Here is a 20,000-nt window from a genome sequence, read left to right as displayed (position 1 = left end):
ATAACTGTGTGATTTAGCTGGTCAGGTGGCGCCGCGCTGGGCCAGGTGCAAGGTGGTGGTGGTGGTGGTGGTGGTACAGTGTGCATTCACCCCGTCGCTGTTCACCTGCCTAATTAGTATGACTACACCTGCCTGCTAGCACTCCTGTCTGCCCGTGTTACCATTCAGGAACACACACACACACACACACACACACACACACACACACACACACACACACACACACACACACACACACACACACACGGCCCGGTAGCTCAGTGGTTAGAGCGCTGGCTTCACAAACCAGATAACCGGGGTTCGATTCCCCGGCCGGGTGGAGATATTTGGGTGTGTCTCCTTTCACGTGTAGCCCCTGTTCACCTAGCAGTGAGTAGGTACGGGATGTAAATCGAGGAGTTGTGACCTTGTTGTCCCGGTGTGTGGTGTGTGCCTGGTCTCAGACCTATCCCAAGCTCTGAGCTCGCTCCGTAGGGTAACGTCTGGCTGTCTCGTCAGAGACTGCAGCAGATCAAACAGTGAATACACACACACACACACACACACACACACACACACACACACACACACACACACACACTTGCTAAATGCACAGCTTCATACTTGTCATTTCTTTTCTCGTGGAATAATTGATTTGTTGATTGGATGTAGATAGATCAGTTGTGTGTGTGTGTGTGTGTGTGTGTGTGTGTGTGTGTGTGTGTGTGTGTGTGTGTGTGTGTGTTGTCGTTGTCTACTACTACTACTACTACTACTACTACTACTACTACTACTACTACTACTACTACTACTACTACTACTACTACTACTACTACTACTACTACCAACCCTACCACTACTACCAGTCACCCTCCCATACCTCTACCCTTCACTCCATCACTGCATCACACAAACCCACACGCCAGCACATACATTACATATCTGCCTGTCATCGGAACACGCGTCTTTGCAGCCTTTGTGTCAGACCGTCATGCGTGCTGGTCGAGGAAAAGAGAGAGAGAAAGAAGAGATAAAAAGAATAACGAAAGAAAAAAAGAAAAGAACAATAGCTTAAAGAAAAAGAGAGAGAGAGAGAGAGAGGGAGAGGGAGAGGGAAATATCTGCGTGCAATCGACCCAGTTTTAAGAGAAGGAATTTGTGTTACGTCGCTGCGAGTGTTGCTGGAAAAAGAGTGAGTGAGTGAGTGAGTGAGTGAGTGGTGGCCCAGATTTTAGCCTTGCCGTGTGTGTGTGTGTGTGTGTGTGTGTGTGTGTGTGTGTGTGTGTGTGTGTGTGTGTGTGTGTGTGTGTGTGTGTGTGTATGTATGTATGTATGTTTTATGTAAGAGGGGAAAACTGGGCAAGGAGAGCATAAACATGAAGTAAAAAGGCGCATTTAGTTGCCAGTTCCCTTGCAGGTTTTAAAGAATTAAACCAAATGTAGAGATAAATGTGTTGAAGCCTCTCTCTTAAATAAAGTCAAGTTATAGGAAGTTGGAAATACAGAAGCAAGTAGTGTGTGTGTGTGTGTGTGTGTGTGTGTGTGTGTGTGTGTGTGTGTGTGTGTGTGTGTGTGTGTGTGTCTTCCTAACCTATTTTTTTACCTTCCTAACGTTTTTAACCTTCCTAACCTCACCAAACCCAACTCAACCCAAACCAAACCAAACCTAAACCAATCTGGCCCACTGTGTACCCCTAAAGATGTGTGTGTGTGTGTGTGTGTGTGTGTGTGTGTGTGTGTGTGTGTGTGTGTGTGTGTGTGTGTGTTGAGAGGGGCGAAGGTTAGCGAGCACAGGAAGTATTTATCTGGGTTGTATCGCGCAAATTGTCTCCCGTGGCGCTTTTACCAGTTAGTCAGGAAGGCAGGCAGTCGGTCAGTCAGTCAGTCAGGCAGGCAGGCAGGCAGGCAGGCAGGCAGGCAGGCAGGCAGGCAGGCAGGCAGGCAGGCAGTTACTCGTAGTCAATTTGTCAGTCTCTCATTCAGTCTTGTCAGTCAGTCTGTTTTGTGTTTTTCTTTCCTTAGTTTGTTGTTTGTTTGGCATTCATTCACTCATACTCTTCTCTCCTTCCTTCCTTCCTTTCCTCCTTCCCACCATTCCTTCCTTCCTCCCTCAAGATCTCCCTTCTTCCCTCGATCCATCCTTCACTTCCCTCATTCTTCCCTCCCTCCATCCCTCCTTCCTTCCCTCCCTCCCTCCCTTCTCTACATCATTAACGTGGGAAGAGAGTAAAAGGCAACAACAGTGAACAAAGCCTTACCAATAATCCCTGTGGTCTTTGCAAACACTCATGACAAAAAACACTGCACGTCGGAACACACACACAGAATCACAAATATTTACCCGAGTCACCCAAAGAAAGAAAACGTGGGCAGTGTTGTACATTAGAGAAAACTTCAAAGAGAGGTGATTAGTGGGGAACCAGTGTAAAAGGAAGGGTTTATGGGTAATGTTATTTTTGTTACTGCTACTGCTACTGCTACTGCTACTACTGCTACTGCTACTACTACTACTGCTACTGCTGCTGCTGCTGCTGCTGCTGCTGCTGCGCGCGCGCACACACACACACACACACACACACACACACACACACACACACACACACACACACACACACCCGGTAGCTCAGTGGTTAGAGCGCTGGCTTCACAAGCCAGAGGACCGGGGTTCGATTCTCCGGCCGGGTGGAGATATTTGGGTGTGTCTCCTTTCACGTGTAGCCCCTGTTCACCTAGCAGTGAGTAGGTACGGGATGTAAATCGAGGAGTTGTGACCTTGTTGTCCCGGTGTGTGGTGTGTGCCTGGTCTCAGGCCTATCCGAAGATCGGAAATAATGAGCTCTGAGCTCGTTCCGTAGGGTAACGTCTGGCTGTCTCGTCAGAGACTGCAGCAGATCAAACAGTGAAACACACACACACACACACACACACACACACACACACACACACACACACACACACACCCCGACATGAATATAAAAAAGGAAAAATAATAATAAAAAAGTAAGAGAAGAGAAAGTATTGTGTGAGCGGGAGATTCATGTTGGTGGAAGTGGAAGTTTTGCTCCACACACGTTCCGCCAAATTGTGGAAGGAAAGGCGGGAAAAAAGAAAAAGAAAGAAATGGAGGTTTGGTATTGATGGAGGCGCTCGTGTGTGTGTGTGTGTGTGTGTGTGTGTGTGTGTGTGTGTGTGTGTGTGTGTGTGTGTGTGTGTTAGGTTAGGTTAGGTTAGGTTAAGTAAAGTAAAAAAAATATTGGATTGTTATTGATGGAGGCGCTCGTGTGTGTGTGTGTGTGTGTGTGTGTGTGTGTGTGTGTGTGTGTGTGTGTGTGTGTAGCAAGTTGTTAAAGGGTTTGGTGTCTTTTGTTCAAGCCACAATTTCGTTTTCTTATCATTTGTTCTTTCTTTCGTTTCGCTTCGTTTTTTTCCGTTTTTCGTTTCCGTTACGATGCAAGATTTATTCATTTTAATGGTTGAGGTTTTTCGTTACTTTTTTTTTCCTCACATTCTCGATTTCCGGTTTTGTTTCCTTGCACATTTATTTAATTTATGTTATTTTCCTGCAAAGTTTCTTATTTCACTGCATTATTTCATTGTTTCCCTTCACTCATTGTCTTCTTGTCTTCTCCTTCACTTCACTGCACTTTTATCATCTTTTCCTTGTCTTCTCTTTCATTTCACTGCTCTGTTTTATTGCTTTCTTTCATTCATCTTTTCTTTTCTTGTCCTCTTTTGCCTTAATGCACTGTTATTGTGTTCCTTCTGTCATTGTCTCTCTTTTCTTCTCTTTCACTTCACTGTTCAGTCATCCTCTCCTTGTCTTCTCCTCTTTCACTTCACCGCACTGTGTTTTGTGTTCCCTTCAGTCATCTCATTGCCTTGTCGTGTTACATCTTCATAAGACGTGCGAGATTAATTCATTTGTCATTAGTTTATTCTTATTCATTCTCGCTTGACGTTATTCCATCTTGATTAGTAAGGTGCGGCAGTGCGCGAGTCATGGCTGGCGTCACACACACACACACACACACACACACACACACACACACACACACACACACACACACACACACACACACACACACACACACACCAGTTTATATGAGTGCGGCCTTTGAGATATATTAATTCCACATCTGTCCTCGCATACACCTGGTCCACAGCTGTGCCACTTAGCCCGCTCCACCACACACCTCGCCTCGCTTCTCTTCCTGTGACTCAGTATCGGTATGTTGCGCCTCTCGTCACCCGGGGGAGAACTGGTGGTGATGGTGGTGGTAGTGTTGCTCCAGGGCCCGCACGCCTCGTAAAATGGAATGTAGTGATGTGGTGAGCACGTGCTGGTGTTTCAAGAGTGTGGTAGTGTGGCTCAGGAGTTTGGTTGGTGTTGAAGTCGACAAACCTCAGCTCACACCTATATTACTGCGAAGACTTCCTCCCAAACCACCGCCATTACCACCGCCACCACCACGACCACTTACCGATACTACTACTTCTGTTGCTGCTTCTACATGCTGTACTTCCTTCATTTCCTCCCCACCTCCTGCATCCTTCCCTGTCACGCCTCTTCGTCCTGGCCACCACCGTCAGCGCCTTCTCCCGGTGGGTCTTCCCGTGGCATAACTCACAGGGAACTGGCAAGCCTTTACTGTGTTTATTTAATAGGGACACTGGCTTTGGATGACACATAGGGGGGAAATAAAGGGCCATAGAGGGGTTAGTCTCCAAAAGAAAGGTGAAAAAAGATCATTAGAGGATTTGGTCATTAGAGTGTGTGTTAAAATGTCTCCCTTTTGAGTGTTCAAGTCAGAGAAGGAGGAAGGAGAGAAGCATGCAGGGAGTGTTAATCCATTCAGTACAATGACGCGTTTCCATATTCATTCTTGCTTCCTCTTTAGTGATTTTTTACAGCTTCAAAAACTCATGTTGGGAGTTGAGATAATGAAGACTCTTGCCATTAATCTTCTGACCTAATGTCAATAAAAAAAGTCTAATCACACCAAAACTCAAGGTGAAAATGTGTTCCAGTAGTGGAGGAGTTAAAGAAAGTGTTTACATCTTAGTTCCCTGGTCTGCGTCCTTGAACATGGCCGTCTGAGTCATCACAACCATCACCATTACTTTACTCTCTTGGGTTGATAAGTACGTCACCCTTTACTTCATTCTAAAACATTATGGATCTTTAGTTCGTGTTCAGAAACGCTTTGCTCTCTCACCACGACTATTTTGATAGGTCACAGCGATGATTAGCGGGGTTTTCAAGAGTATTTCTACTGTTAATAGTATAGAAATCTTGTCACTCTGCCTCTAGAACTGTGAAAACACCTTAAAACTCGTGTAAATTTAGATAGAGCCTTTTGAAATAGTGGAGGTGAAGCACAGAAAAGTGTAAGATTAGAAGTCTTATCCCAATGACTTCTACACAACAGGCTGTGGTGGATATTACTATGGCTTTCAAGTATGTCTGTGATTCTACCGACGGTTTAATTAATCCCTTCAGTTCTGGGACACATTATTACCTTGAGTATTGGGTGCGATAAGAGGATTTTATTGACATTAGGAAGGGTCTATGGAAGATTAATGGCCTGACTCTTCACTATTCTAATCCGCCGACATAAGTTTCCGAATCTGTGTCAAATCACCAAATAGTAACCAGAGTGAATATGGAAACGGTGTCCTGGTACTGAAGAGGTTAAGAAGGACACATTTTGACGTAATAGCTTCCACTGAACTCTATATAGTTTGTTATAATGATGGTTGAAGAAGTAACAACATCTACTGAACACCCTCCTCCTCCTCCTCCTCCTCCTCCTCCTCCTCCTCCTCCTCCTCCTCCTCCTCCTCCTTTGTAAAGACGTTCAAGAATGTTTCCGTAACTGGAGTGACGGTTTAGTAATGGAAAACACTCGTGGAAACCTGACTAATGATTTCTTTGGCCTTTCAAAACATTCAGACATTCAGAGAGAGAGAGAGAGAGAGAGAGAGAGAGAGAGAGAGAGAGAGAGAGAGAGAGAGAGAGAGAGAGAGAGAGAGATTAAAGACATGAGTTGATATCCACATTTTGTGTGTGTGTGTGTGTGTAGTGTGCCTGTGTGTGTGTGTGTGTGTGTGTGTGTGTGTGTGTGTGTGTGTGTGTGTGTGTGTGTGTGTGTTTCACTGTTTGATCTGTTGCAGTCTCTGACGAGACAGCCAGACGTTATCCTACGGAACGAGCTCAGAGCTCATTATTTCCGATCTTCGGATAGGCCTGAGACCAGGCACACACCACACACCGGGACAACAAGGTCACAACTTCTCGATTTACATCCCGTACCTACTCACTGCTAGGTGAACAGGGCCTACACGTGAAAGGAGACACACCCAAATATCTCCACCCGGCCGGGGAATCGAACCCCGGTCCTCTGGCTTGAGAAGCCAGCGCTCTAACCACTGAGCTACCGGGCGTGTGTGTGTGTGTGTTGTCAATAAAATGGTCTAATCGCACACAAATCTCATGGGAAAAATGCGTCCCAGTACTGAAGGGATTGAAATAGTGAAGACTGTGGCCATTAATCATCTGACTAACATAGATCCTTAATAATGTCAATAAAATGGTCTTACCTTACACAAATCTCAAGGTAAAAATGCGTCTCAGTACTGAAGAAGGGATTGAAATAGAGAGGACTCTGGCTATTAATCACCTGACCTCCACAGACCCTTGCTGGTGTCAATAAAATGGTCTAATCGCACACAAATCTTAAGGTAAAAATGCGTCCCAGTACTGAGATAGGTAAAATGTTTTCAGTGTGTCATATTTAAAATGGTTCTCTTGGAAGGGACTCTGGTTCTGAAGGGTGTTTTTTGTGATTTTGTAAGTAATTTAAGTCTTCTATGGCCACTTGTAACAGCCTCATGTGGAAGTTACCGTGTGTGTGTGTGTGTGTTTATAAGAATGTTTTTGTGATTTTGTTAGTTTAAATCTTGTATGGCTACTTGTAACAACCTATAGTGGAATTTATTGTGTGTATTTTTTTAAAGAGTGTTTTTGTGATTCTGTTAGTAGTTTAAGTGTTGTGCGAATACTTTAACACGGTGTAGTGGAAGTTACTCTGGTTTTCAAGGCTGTTTTCGTCATTTTGTTAATTATTCAAATGTTTTCTGGCGTTTAGTGGAAGTTACTGTATATTTTAAGGATGTTTTTAGTTATAACAAGCTCTAATGGAAGTTACTCTGGTTTTTAAATGTATTATTGTGATTGTGTTAGTAGTGTAAGTGTTCATGGCTACTTATAAGAGCCTCTAGTGGGAGCTACTGTGGTTTTAAAGGGTGTTCTTGTCCTCCTCCTCCTCCTCTTCCTCCTCCTCCTCCTCCTCCTCCTCCTCCTCCTCCTCCTCCTCCTCCTTCTCCTCTGTGTTTACAAATATCAAGCTAGCTTATAACTATGAATCTTTCTCAGTCTCAGTGTTTGTCCTTCGCTTGACGGTAAGCAGGTAAACAGGACTGCCAGCTTTGTGTGACAGGTGGACCTTATGATTAGCGTGTACTGACCCTTGCCTTGTCTCTCCCCCAGGTGAGTGACCGTAGCCAAGCAGCTCCCCACACATGCCTTGGTACTGAGGTGAGATCGGCCAAAGGGTAAGGTGAGCTGGGATATGAGGAAGTGAGTGTGTGTTGGGTGCTTGGCTGGTGGGTGAGCCATTCTGAGGGAAGCTGGTGGGTGGGGCATTCTGAGAGAAGTTTAAGATGTAGGAACGCGCAGACACACACACACACACACACACACACACACACACACACACACACACACACACACACACACACACACACACACACACACACACACACACACTCACTCTCTCTCACACACACACACACACACACACACACACACACACACACACACACACACACACACACACACACACACACACACACACACACAGGCAAGCAGGCGAATCAAGTGCTCATGAAACCTCTCTAAAGAGCCTCAAAAGTGAAAGCAACGCAAATATGTAGACATGATAGGTGGAGAAAGCATAACTCCACACACACACACACACACACACACACACACACACACACACACACACACACACACACACACACACACACACACACACACACACACACACACACACACACATTTCTCGTGGCTTAGTGTAAGGGCGTGACCACAAGAGAGAGAGAGAGAGAGAGAGAGAGAGAGAGAGAGAGGTGGAGCTGAGTAACTGAGCGAACACAATGCCAGGCCAGTGAAAGTGCGTGGTGTGTGTGTGTGTGTGTGTGTGTGTGTGTGTGTGTGTGTGTGTGTGTGTGTGTGTGTGTGTGTTGGTGACAAGTACAAGTCTCCTCTAGTCTTTTCTGTCCCTTGTATCTTCCTCCTCCTCCTCCTCCTCCTCCTCCTCCTCCTCCTCCTCCTCCTCCTCCTCCTCCATCCCTTACATCTCTTCCGCATTGCCATCCCAACTCTTCGTCTTCCTCTTGATCCTCTTCCCTCAACTGGTTCTCTTCTTGCTCCTCCTCCTCCTTCTCCTCCTCCTCCTTCATCACCATCATCATTATCATTGTTATCATCGTCATCATCATCATCATCATCATCATCATCATCATTTTTCGTCGTCGTCTTCTTCTTCTTCTTCTTATTATTATTATTATTATTATTATTATTATTATTATTATTATTATTATTATTATTATTATTATTTTTTTTATTATTATTATTCCTCGAGGATAGTAGGATGGTACCTGATCCTTTCTATGAGTGCATATGGAGGTTTAAGTAACTTGACCCCTTCAGTACTGAGACGCATTTTTACCTTGAATTTTTTTTTCTTATATGATTAGACGATTTTATTGACATTACGAAAGGTTTATGGAGGTCGGAAGGTTAATGGCCACAGTCTTCACTATTCTAACCTTCACATAAGTTTCTGAAGCTGTATAAAATCACCAAATAGTAACCAGAATGAATAGGAAAACGTGTCATGGTACTGAAGGGGTTAAAGGAGATAAATTAAGAGATACTTCTAAAATAGTTAATTAATTAAAAGTAGTAAAAATACCAAAATACCAAAATACTGATAGAGAGGAGTAGGTGTGAGTGAAGGCGTTAAAGACAAGAGGGACCAAGAGAGAGAGAGAGAGGGAAGGTGTGTGGAGGTGAACTGGTGAGAGAAAGGCTGTGTGTGAAGCTGCGTCTTGTGTCAACCCCAACATGTATCGTGTCCCGGAGTGTCGGATTGAGTGACAGGTTTCTCCTTCTCCCCCTCCTCTTCCTCCTCCTCCTCCTCCTTCTTTTCCTTTTCCTTTTCCTTTTCCTTCTCCTTCTCCTTCTTATTCTCTTTCTTTCTTTCTTCTCTTTCTCCTTCTCCTTCTTCTCCTTCTCCTTCTCCTTCTCCTTCTCCTCCTCCTCCTCCTCCTCCTCCTCCTCCTCCTCCTCCTCCTCCTCCTCCTCCTCCTCCTCCTCCTCCTCCTCCTCCTCCTCCTCCTCCTATCTTTTCTCCATCTCTTCCTTGTTCTGCTTCTCCGTTCTTTCTGTCCAGTTTAAGTTCCTCCTCCTCCTCCTCCTCCTCCTCCTCCTCCTCCTCCTCCTCCTCCTCCTCCTCCTCCTCTTCTCTTCTTGTCTGAATAATTAAACATGATACTGTATTAACTTTATAGATAGATATGTAGAGTTCACCGTAGGGTGAATAATAGAATCTCCTTTCATCCTTTCCTGTGAAAATTCCATGTCAGTTTTTTCCATACTGCATGGTACTTTTCCAAGCTATTTTCCATGCCAGCGAAAGCTGGAGGGAGTGGTGGGTGGGGAGGAGCCTTCTCCTGTACTGTCCTGTCTCTCTTATCTGTAGCCAGTTAGAAGTAGTTACCAAACAGCCTCGAAAGGACCAACAGGTCTGTTGCTGTTTGGCTTTCCTTTGTATTCCTTTGTATTCCTCCTCCTCCTCCTCCTCCTCCTCCTGGTCTTTGCTTACTATTTACTTGTTTTCCTGTCCTTGAAAACCCAAACATGCACAAAATCGTGTTGAAAGTCATTAGAGTTACATATTCAAACGTTTGGAAATATAGAAAGAGAAACGTTTTATTGCATCTTAGAATATTCTGAAGTGTGAAAACGAGTTATGTTTATTATCTATCTATCTGTTTGTTTATTTTTTTCATTTATTTATTCCCTTTATTTGTGTGTCTCCTTGGCTTTTGGTCAGGTTAGGTTAGGTTAGGTTAGTCTGGGTTGGGTTGGGTTGGGTTAGGTTAGGTTAAGTTAGGTTTACTTAGGATGAGTTGGATTAAATTAGGTTGGGGTACATTAGGTTAGGTTAGGTTAGGTTAGTTTAAGTTGGGTTGCGTTTGGGTTGAGTTGAGTTCAATTGAGTTGCTTGGGTTGGGTTGGGATGAGTTGAGTTGGGTTGGGTCGGGTCTGGTCTCTTCTCCGCCTGGTGTGCTTTGTGTGGTTGTGGTAATGGCGGTGTCTTGTATGTGTTGTATAAGCATGAGGGGGGGGGAGCAGCTGGGGCCGGCCAGGAACGTGGTTTTACTGCTTTGCCGTGCTCCACACTGAATCCATCATCGCCTCGCGGGTTTTTCTGTTCTCTCGTCTTCCCTTTGCTTTGTGACCGTTTCTCTTTTTACTTTCTTGTTTTTGTGTCAGAGCTAACGTAATCAAGCCTTGCCTTATCGTTACTTGCCTTATCTTACCTTACCTTACCTTACCTTACCTTACCTTACCTTACCTTACCTTACCTAATCTTCATCTCACCTCACATGACGTATCAGGCAGGACAGTGATGGAAACAAACAAACACACACACACACACACACACACACACACACACACACACACACACACACACACACACACACACACACACACACACACACACACACACACACACACACACACACACAATGCTTGATTAGAATGTATTAAATCATCAGATTGAGGACTGTGACCCTTCCTGATTAATTCCTGGAGATAGACTGACGAGATTATAGTGTTGGATGCAAGACTGACTGGATGACTGGATGACTAACTGGCTATTTGACTGACTGGTGGGTTAAAGAAGTTGCTATCTAACTGACTGACAGAATGATTGGCTGCCTGGATGACTGGATGACTAACTGGCTATTTGACTGACTGGTGGGTTAAAGAAGTTGCTATCTAACTGACTGACTGGTTAATCTTTGTATGTGTGCATGAAACTTGATGTATTGACTGACTGACTGACTGTTTGAGTGGATAAGTGACTGGTGGATTGATTGGATTTACTGACTGGTTAAAGGAGTGTTAGGTTAGTTTGTTAGTTAGCTGATGTTTGGATTCAGTGACTAGACTGAGACTTGACTGGGTGACTGACTGGTTGACTGGTTTACTGACTGATTTGCTGACTGCTTGATTGAATATTAATCTGTTACAATGACTAAATGATTGACTAACTTGCTGGATATATACTAGACTGACAGATTGACTAACTGACTGACTGACTGACTGACTGACTGACTGACTGAACACGAATGACTATCTATTGACGATCCACGAGTTCATTTATACTCTCTCTCTCTCTCTCTCTCTCTCTCTCTCTCTCTCTCTCTCTCTCTCTCTCTCTCTCTCTCCCCGGGATGGTCACTGTGCATACTATCTTTACCCTATACCCGATCAGAATAAAGTTAGCTGAATTCCTCCTGCTCCTCCTCCTCCTCCTCCTCCTCCTCCTCCTCCTCCTCCTCCTCCTCCTCCTCCTCCTCCTCCTCCTCCTCCCATCCCTCTTCACCCTTTCCTTGTCACTCGTCACCCATTCATCAGTAACATAGGTGAGGAGGAGGAGGAGGAGGAGGAGGAGGAAATGACTGAAGTACCTAGGTAAAGAAAGGAAGAGGTAAAGAAAAAGAGAAGAGAAAGAGGAGGAGGAGGAGGAGGAGGAGGACGAGGACGAGGACGAGGAGGAGCTAGACGTGAGAGGAAAGGAAGAAGTAAATGGAAGAGGAAGAAGAGGAGGAGGAGATGGGAGTGATTGAATTACATAGATGAGAAAGGGAAGAATTAAATGAAAGAGGAGAAGAAGAAGAAGAAGAAGAAGATGGGAGTGAGCGACAGAATGGTAAATAATGATGGAAGAGAAAATGAGAGAATGAAAGAATTAGAAAAGCGAAACAAAATAAATGAAGGAAAAATGGCGAAAGAGAATAAAGATGATGGAAAGACGAAGAAGAAAATAAAATAAAAAAGAATAGATGGAGAAGTGAAAAAAAAAAGATTGGAAAGACAAAGAATGAAAATAAAATAGAAAAAAAAAATGGATGAAGGAGAAATGAAAAGAAAAAAATGATACGAAGACAAAGAAGGAAAATAAAATAATGGAAAAAGAGAAAAGAAATAGACGAAGGAGAAATGCAAAATGAAAAATAGAAGGAGAAATGAATATAGATAATGGAAAGACGAAGAATGGAAAATGAAATAAGGATAGTGATTGACGAGAATAGAAGTACAAAGGAATAAAAAGATGAAAAAGGGGAAAACAAAGAGAAGGAAAAATAAATCTATAGATGAAGAAAAAATAATAAAAGTACTAGGAAGAAGAAGAAGAAGAAGGAGAAGGAGAGGGGGGAAAGGAGGAGGAAGGTCAACCGAGGTCACGGTGACAGAGAGAGAGAGAGAGAGAGAGAGAGAGAGAGAGAGAGAGAGAGAGAGAGAGAGAGAGAGAGGGAGGGAGGGGGGGAAGTGGACAGGACTCAGGGAACATAAGTTGAGTCTCCTGCGGTATTTCCTCCTCCTCCTCCTCCTCCTCCTCCTATCACCTCTCTCAGTTTCTTCTTTGTTCCTCTTTTTATTGCTTCTATCTTGCTTTTGTCCTCCTCCTCCTCCTCCTCCTCCTCCTCCTCCTCCTCCTCCTCCTCCTCCTCCTCCTCCTCCTCCTCCTCCTCCTGTCAGGTTGGTAATTCTACTCTCCTGGCATCACTTTTCGTGTCTAAGGTATCACATGGTGGCACAGGTGTTAAATTGTTCCACCTTTGCTACACACACACACACACACACACACACACACACACACACACACACACACACACACACACACACACACACACACACACAACTGTGGTATGCATTTATTTGTAAACAGGAAAGCCTAGAGTTTACAAGTGTGGTGGTGGTGGTGGTGGTGGAGGTGGTGGTGGTGGAGGTGGTGGTGGAGGTGGTGGAGATGGAGAAGTCTTGGAGTAACAGGTAGATGGAGTAAGCCGATTGGAACTCCCCACCATCTCCTCCTCCTCCTCCTCCTCCTCCTCCTCCTCCTCCTCCTCCTCCTCCTCCTCCTCCTCTCCTCCTCCCTCCTCCTCCTCCTCCTCCTCCTCCTCCTTCTCCTCTTCCACACACTTGTTTTTCAATTCACTTTCTCGCAAACGGCAGTGAAGTTTTTCTCTGGCCATTTTTTGCTACTCTCTGTTCGCCTCTTTTCTTTTCAGCTGTAAAAAAAAAGGAGAAAAAAAAGAAAGGAAAAAAAATGTGGTCTGTTGTGGAGTCTTATCTCTCTTTATTTTCCTACTCTCAATTCGCCTTCCCTTTTCTCCTATACCTTTCATTTATTCATTCTTTTCTTTCCTATTCTTTTCGTCTTTCTCGAATTCCTTCTCCTTTCATCTCACCATTGCTTCCTTTTTAATCTATATGTTTTTCACCAAATCTTTTTTTTTTCTTTGTCTTTTTTCCTACTCTCAATTCTCCTTCCCTTCTCTCCTGTATCTTTCATTTATTCATTCTTTTCTACTCTTTTTATCTTTCTTTAATTCCTTCTCCTTTCATCTCATCATTGCTTTTTTTTTTTTTGTCAATATTTATCTTTTACTCCCAATCTGTTCTTTTTCTCCCTTTTTTACGACTCTCAATTTTATCTTCCTTCCTTTCATTTACTCATTCTTTTCTTTCCTACTCTTTTCATCTTTCTCTGAGTCTAATTCCTTCTGTCATCTCACCATCGCTTTCTTTTTTTCAGTTTTAATCTCCTTTTTTTCATCTGCATTTACGTAAGAATCAAGTACAGTGTCCAGGTATTTACTTATGAATAGTAGCTAATATTTCTTACTTCACTATCACTGCCTTCTCTCTTGTCAAACTCGTCTCTTCTCATCTACCAGGATAAAAACAAATTTAATATTCACGTACTCAGTTCAGAATTACAGGTAATTTTTTTAACCTCAGTAGCAATGACACTACCACCACCATCACTACTTACTGCTACCATCACCACCAGCAGCACCAACGCCACCTAAGGAAGTGAAAAAAAGATAGTTGTAATATTGAGGTATATACTCCAGAACTACAGGTAACTTTTTGAACCTCTGTAGTAGCATTGACACTACCACCACCATCACTACTCACTGGTTCCACCACCACCACCGCCACCGCCACCGCCACCGCCACCTGAGGGAGTGAAAGCGTAGCCAAGCCCTCGGTGTACACATAGACGTCACAGCGAGCAAGGTTTCCCGGTGATGCATTTTGTCTTCGTGGTTTCCCTCCCCAGTCAGTTTCCCCGTCATGATGTAAGGTCACTTTTTCACCCTCCGTCAGCGTGGGGTGAAGTGGGGCAAGTGAGTGGTGAGGCTGGAGGAATGCGTGGCTGCGGGGGTGGGGGTGTTGTGTGGTGTTTGGGGTTGTGGGGGACAGGGTCGTGTGTATAAAAGGCGGGCAAGGTTGGTTGGTTGGTTGGTTGGAGTAGGGTCTTGGAAGGAGTGTATGGGGGTGAGGGAGGGAGGGAGGGGCAGGCTGGCTGGCAGAGTACAGGCAGTAAGGATTGGGGGTGGCATGGGGGTGAGTGGTGTTGGGGGCTCTGTAGCGGGTCATGGCGGTAGTACTCCCGGCCGCCGCCTCACCTCTGCACGGTTGCCGGCGAGAACTTTCCTTCCGTGAGGCGTGGCGGGCGTGTTCTGGCCACAGCTCGCTCCCTGGCCCTTGTTCCTGCAGGGGCTGCGCCGTAGTGCAAGTTGTGTGGCGAGGCAGGGCAGGCAGGGCTCCGTGTGGCAGCGGTGGGTAGTGGTGTTTGGTGGTTGTGGTGGTGGTTGTAGGGTTCCCCCGCGGCGGTGAGCAGTGAGCAGCCAGGCCGCGCTCACCTGGCCGCCTCCTGCAGCCCGCCGCCCCGCGCCGCTCAGTCGGTAAAGAGGTGGCGTGTGTGTCGGACCTACGGCAGTGTGCTCGGCGGGTCGCGTCTCAGTGTCGGTGTGTTGTGGTGTTTGTGTTGTGTGGGTGTGTTATGGTGTGGCTCGGTGTGGTTCCTCCCTGCCCGACAGCTCTGCCATGTAAGGCGCACTGATGCCGAGTCGCGGGTTCTTCTCGCGGGCGGTGCACTCCAGCAGCTCTGTGAAGCCTGGGCCCGCGTCCCTTCCCCCCGCCCACAACCCTCACCCCCTCTACCCGCCGCCCGCCTCCCCCGTCAAAAATGGTTGGTGGGGAGTACCGCCGTGGCTCCAGCGGGGCAGTAAGGGCCTGCCCCGCCACAGCTCTGGTCCCATCCCGCAGATGGTGTCCTCGGGCCCCTCCTCCTTCCCCGGCACCCTGCCTGGAACACTGCCCAGCACCTTGCCGGGCTCGTATGGAGTTGAGCACCCCTCCACCTTCACCAGTACTCTGCCTGGCCGCACCAGCCACCACCCCTACTACCTGCACCACCAGCATCCGCAGCAGCAGCACCACCACCAGCTGCACCACCACCACCGCTACTCCAAGCACCAGCTGAAGGCGGAGGGTAAGCACCAGACCAAGGCGGACATCAAACATGGACACAAGGCCGACCCGCCCCAGAAGAATGTCCCGCTCACCCCGCAGCATCACCCCGGCTCCTCCCGCCCGCCCTCCATCCTGGGGTCGCGGCCCCGCACGCCACACGACCTTCCCGCCCTGAGTAACGGGTCCAGCAGTGGTCCTCACTCGCTGCCCACCGCCTGGCCCGCCATGCACGACCTGCGGGACCCTCACCACATAAACCCCTCCCCCACGCACCACCGCGCCCCCTCCCCTCCCCCGCACCACGCCCCTCCTCCCGTCATAGAGGTGGAGCACAAGCTTGAGGTGGAGGAGGCGCGGCGGGAAGGGAAGGAGCAGGGGGGCGTGGAGCTCAGTCAGCTGGTGAGTCCACAGACCTCTCGGTTGCTATTAAGGAAGCTCGGTGTCAGCCAGCGAGAGGCACGTTGCCTCACCACACCGCACCGCCAGGCACTCCACCGCGGGGACGTTTCATCACTGAGTTTGGCGTGGTTGTGCAGCGGCAGTCTTCATGTGGCAAACTTGTTCTGGCGTCATGGCAGTGGCTCTCCTCCGCGCCGCGCCACACAGCGCAGCGTGCTTGTAACAAACACAAACGTGTTTCTGTAACCCCAGCTTACTTTAGGACGATTCACTAAGACATCGATGCCCGGCAGGTTTCTGACAGATGTCCCTCGCATAAAAGGCGCACAGTCCATGATAAACAACACTTTGAATCTTAAAATCACCTTAAGAGCCTTGGTAACGTCCTCTTCGCCCGTACTGAGAGTAGACCAGACGGTGGAAGGCTTAGGAACAGGAACCCTGCATGCGTGACACCCTTGCCTTGATGAACCACACTTAATGGGAAGCTCCCTGGAGAGCCCTGACTGTGTTCCTCAGACCATTGTTGAATAGTAGTCAAGATCATGCCCTGAGACAATCATAAATAGAAACACGAGCCTGTCTCAATAAACAATGCATGACACAAAACAAAGCAAAATTAACAAAACCATAAAAAAGAGAGAAAATTATAATCTTGTTAGTGTGTAGAGTAGAAGGCAGTACTGGGATGGGATGGGATGGGATGGGGTAGGGTACGGATAGTGTATGTTTGGGGGGGAGAGTCCAGATTGGAGTGATTCCGGACCAGTGTGAGGCGATGTGTTGAGCGGAGCTGCGGGGGTTCTAGGAGGTCCTGGGGGAGGTCTAGGGGGTCCAGGGGCAGGCTTAGGGACGCTTGGCAACCTGGGAGTGACTGGGAGAAGCGGCCGTCACGTGTTGCTCCTGTGCAGGGTAAGGTGACGCTTGGACCCACCTTCTGCCTGCCTGTCCTCCCCTCCCTCACTCCTTCTCTCCCTCCCATCTTTCCTTCCTTCCTTCCTTCTTTTTTTTCTTTCTCTTTCTTTCTTCCTCCCCTCCTTTCCATCCTTCATTTTCTTTCTATCTTCCTTCCTTCCTTCCTTCCTTCCTTCCTTCCTTCCTTCCTTCCTTCCTTCCTTCCTTGCCTGCCTGCCTGCCTGCCTGCCTGCCTGCCTGCCTGCCTGCCTATTGCCTGCCTCGTGCCTGCCTCTACCGGACACCACAGCGAAGAAAGGCAGGGGAAGAGAGGAGGAGGAGGCCGGAGGAGGGAGGAAGGGGTAAAGGAAAGAGTTAGACCAGAAGAAAGTGAGGTGTCTCTATAAGGGAGGTGTGCTTTCTCTCCATGTCTCCTTTCTCCACATAGCTGCAGTATCTCTCTCTCTCTCTCTCTCTCTCTCTCTCTCTCTCTCTCTCTCTCTCTCTCTCTCTCTCTCTCTCTCTCTCTCTCTCTCTCTCTCTCTCTCTCTCTCTCTCTCTCTCTCTCTCTCTCTCTCTCTCTGTCAGTCTGGTTATATTTTACAGTCACATTTTTTTTTTTTTTCATATATTTTTTTTATTGATTTATTTATCTGTCAGTCTAGTATGACCACAGTATAACCACAACAAGAAGAAGAAGCAAAACACAAAGGAAGTTACTCTAGAATGTGACTCGACTTTCCACCCCGACTGCTTGTATACTCAAGTCGACAGGGAAAGTGCACAAGGTCGCTATCATTGGGTCCCGTCCCGCCTTGTTTAACCTCTTCAGTGCCAGGACGAGTCTCCATATTCATTCTGCTTACTATTTGATGATTTTATACAGCTTCAGAAACTTAAGTATGAGATTGAAATAGTGATGACTGTGACCACTAATCTTCTGATCTCTATAGACCCTTGCTATTGTCAATAAAATGGTCTAATCGTACACAAACCTCAAGGTAAAAATGTATCCCAGTATTGTTTAATCCCTTCAGTGCCATGACGCGTTTCCATATTCATTCTGCTTACTATTTGGTGATTTTATACAACTTTAGAAACTTATGTAGGGGTTTGAAATAGTGAAGACTGTGGCCACTAATCTTCTGACCTCCATAGACCCTTGCTAATGTCAATAAAATGGTCTAATCGTACACAAATTTCAAGGTAAAAATGCTTCCCTGTATTGTTTAAGATTGCATCAGTGTCAGCAGACGGGCGGGTGTTTGCGCTTTGCTGAGACAACTCGCGCAGAAACCTTGGGAGGACAGCCGCAAAAAATGAAGAAAAACACTCGTGGCCTTCGTGGCGATGCTTAGTTTCCGTTTACCTCCCGAGAGTGACGTGTGGTGGAGGAGCCTGGTGAACATCTGGCATTGAGGCACTGTGGCACTCTTTTCCTAATGCCGGACCTCCTTTCCTCCTTATGATTTAAACCCTTCACTATCATGACGCGTTGCCATTTTCATTCTTTTTACTATCTGGTGATTTTATACAGCTTCAGAAACTTATGTTGGGGATTAAAGTAGTGACGACTGTGGCCATTAATCTTGTGATCCCCATAGACCCTTCCTGATGCCAATAAAATGATCTAATTGTACACAAATCTCAAGGTAAAAATGTATCCCAGTATTGAAGGGGTTAAAGTGTTTCTTGAAATGAGTATATTAAGACGCTTCTAAATCTCAACTCACTCCCTCCTCCTGCTGTATTTCCTCCTTCCATCTGCTTGAATTGTTTTACGAGGTGCGTATCGTATCAAGACTGAGAACTCAATCGGTTATCTCTTCTTGTTTCTCTATTTTATTTCCTACGTATGACGAGCTGTTTCAGGAGAGGAGTATCAAAACACCTGAAAATGCAGAATAGGTAATCTCTTCCTGTTCCTGTATTCCCTCTCCTGATTACGACTTGAGCTGCCCCAGTACTGAAGGGATTGAAAACACTAGTATCTTCATCTGGAGCCTTTGGAAAGTAGTGACGGTGAGAGAGCAAAGCGTTTGAGAATACAGACCCAGCTGCTCTCATGAATGTTGAAGGCTGTGTGTGGCACCGAATTGGCTGCATTGCTAGTGACGGCAGTACAACACTTCTTGCCTCCTTTGACTACGAATCGCCTGCTTTACCGGGCTTTGGGTGCGGACAATGGGACAGCTTAGACGTGTATTCTTGAACGCTCTGCTCTTACCACAACGTAAAGGCCACAAAGATTCTTAAGACTTCCTATCCTGTTAATAATGTAAAAAATCTCAGCCTGTCACTAGAACCGTAAAAACTGCCTTAAGACCTCGTGTAACTTCAACTATATAAAGCCTTTTGACAGTATGTATATTTATAGCGAAGGTGCGGCATGGAAGGCTTTCAGAATATGGGTCCGTATTCAGAAACGCTTTGCTCTCTTACCACTGCTATTTTCCAAGGCCACAGAGATGATCAGCGGGGTTCTTAATAGTCTCTCCAGTTAATAATGTAGAAATCTTGTCACTCTGCCTCTATAACAGTAGAAAACACCTTAAAAATGCTCTTCTTTCTCACCACGACTATTTTCCAAGGCTACAGAGATGATAAGCGGCGTTTTCAAGAGTGTTTTTTTTCCAGTTGATAATGTAGAAATTTTGTCATTATACCTCTATAACAGTAAAAACACCTTAAAAATGCTCTTTTCTCTATTTTTCAAGGCCACAGAGATGATTAGCGGTGTTTTCAGTAGTCTTTCTCCAGTTAATAATGTAGAAATCTTGTCATTATGCCTCTAGAACACTAAAAACACCTGAAAAATAGTCGTGTCAATTAGATAAAGCCTTTTGAAACAGGAGATAAAGCAGAGAAGGATTTGAGAGTAGGAGCTTTGGTGTTTAGGCTGGCGGAGAGTGTTTGTTACCGTATTACCACTGTGAAGAAGGAAGAAAGGCCAGACAGAGAAGGGCAGGGCAGGGCAGCGGTACCGGAGGCCACAGCTCGGCGCCTGTCTGGGTGGGGGAAGGGCTTATACTTG

At 46.1% G+C, this 20,000-nt stretch overlaps 1 protein-coding gene and 1 non-coding gene across 8 annotated transcripts in view; one reads left to right on the top strand and one right to left on the bottom strand.

Annotated features, from left to right (window-relative positions):
* The window catches only part of LOC123514767 (serine/threonine-protein kinase 26-like), a 103,853-nt gene that overhangs the window by 54,405 nt on the left and 29,448 nt on the right, over positions 1–20,000 (top strand). Inside the window, exon 2 of one of the 7 annotated variants that reach the window (XM_045272896.1) lies at positions 7,529–7,576. The exons of 4 other annotated variants lie outside the window; for them this stretch is intronic. In XM_045272896.1, coding sequence (XP_045128831.1) covers positions 7,529–7,576 — 48 coding nt within the window. Of the gene's footprint in view, positions 1–4,247; positions 4,582–7,528; positions 7,577–15,052; positions 16,073–20,000 lie in introns of those variants that run through there. 2 more of the 7 variants (XM_045272894.1, XM_045272893.1) reach the window with 2 other exon arrangements.
* On the bottom strand, positions 6,350–6,423 carry Trnae-cuc. Its single transcript has one exon. It is a non-coding gene; the product is annotated as a tRNA-Glu (tRNA).

The sequence above is a fragment of the Portunus trituberculatus genome, chromosome 38, assembly GCF_017591435.1.
Source record: "Portunus trituberculatus isolate SZX2019 chromosome 38, ASM1759143v1, whole genome shotgun sequence".
Lineage (NCBI taxonomy): Eukaryota > Metazoa > Arthropoda > Malacostraca > Decapoda > Portunidae > Portunus > Portunus trituberculatus.
Note: the sequence above shows the minus strand (reverse complement) of the source record. Positions and strands in the feature narration are given on the sequence as shown.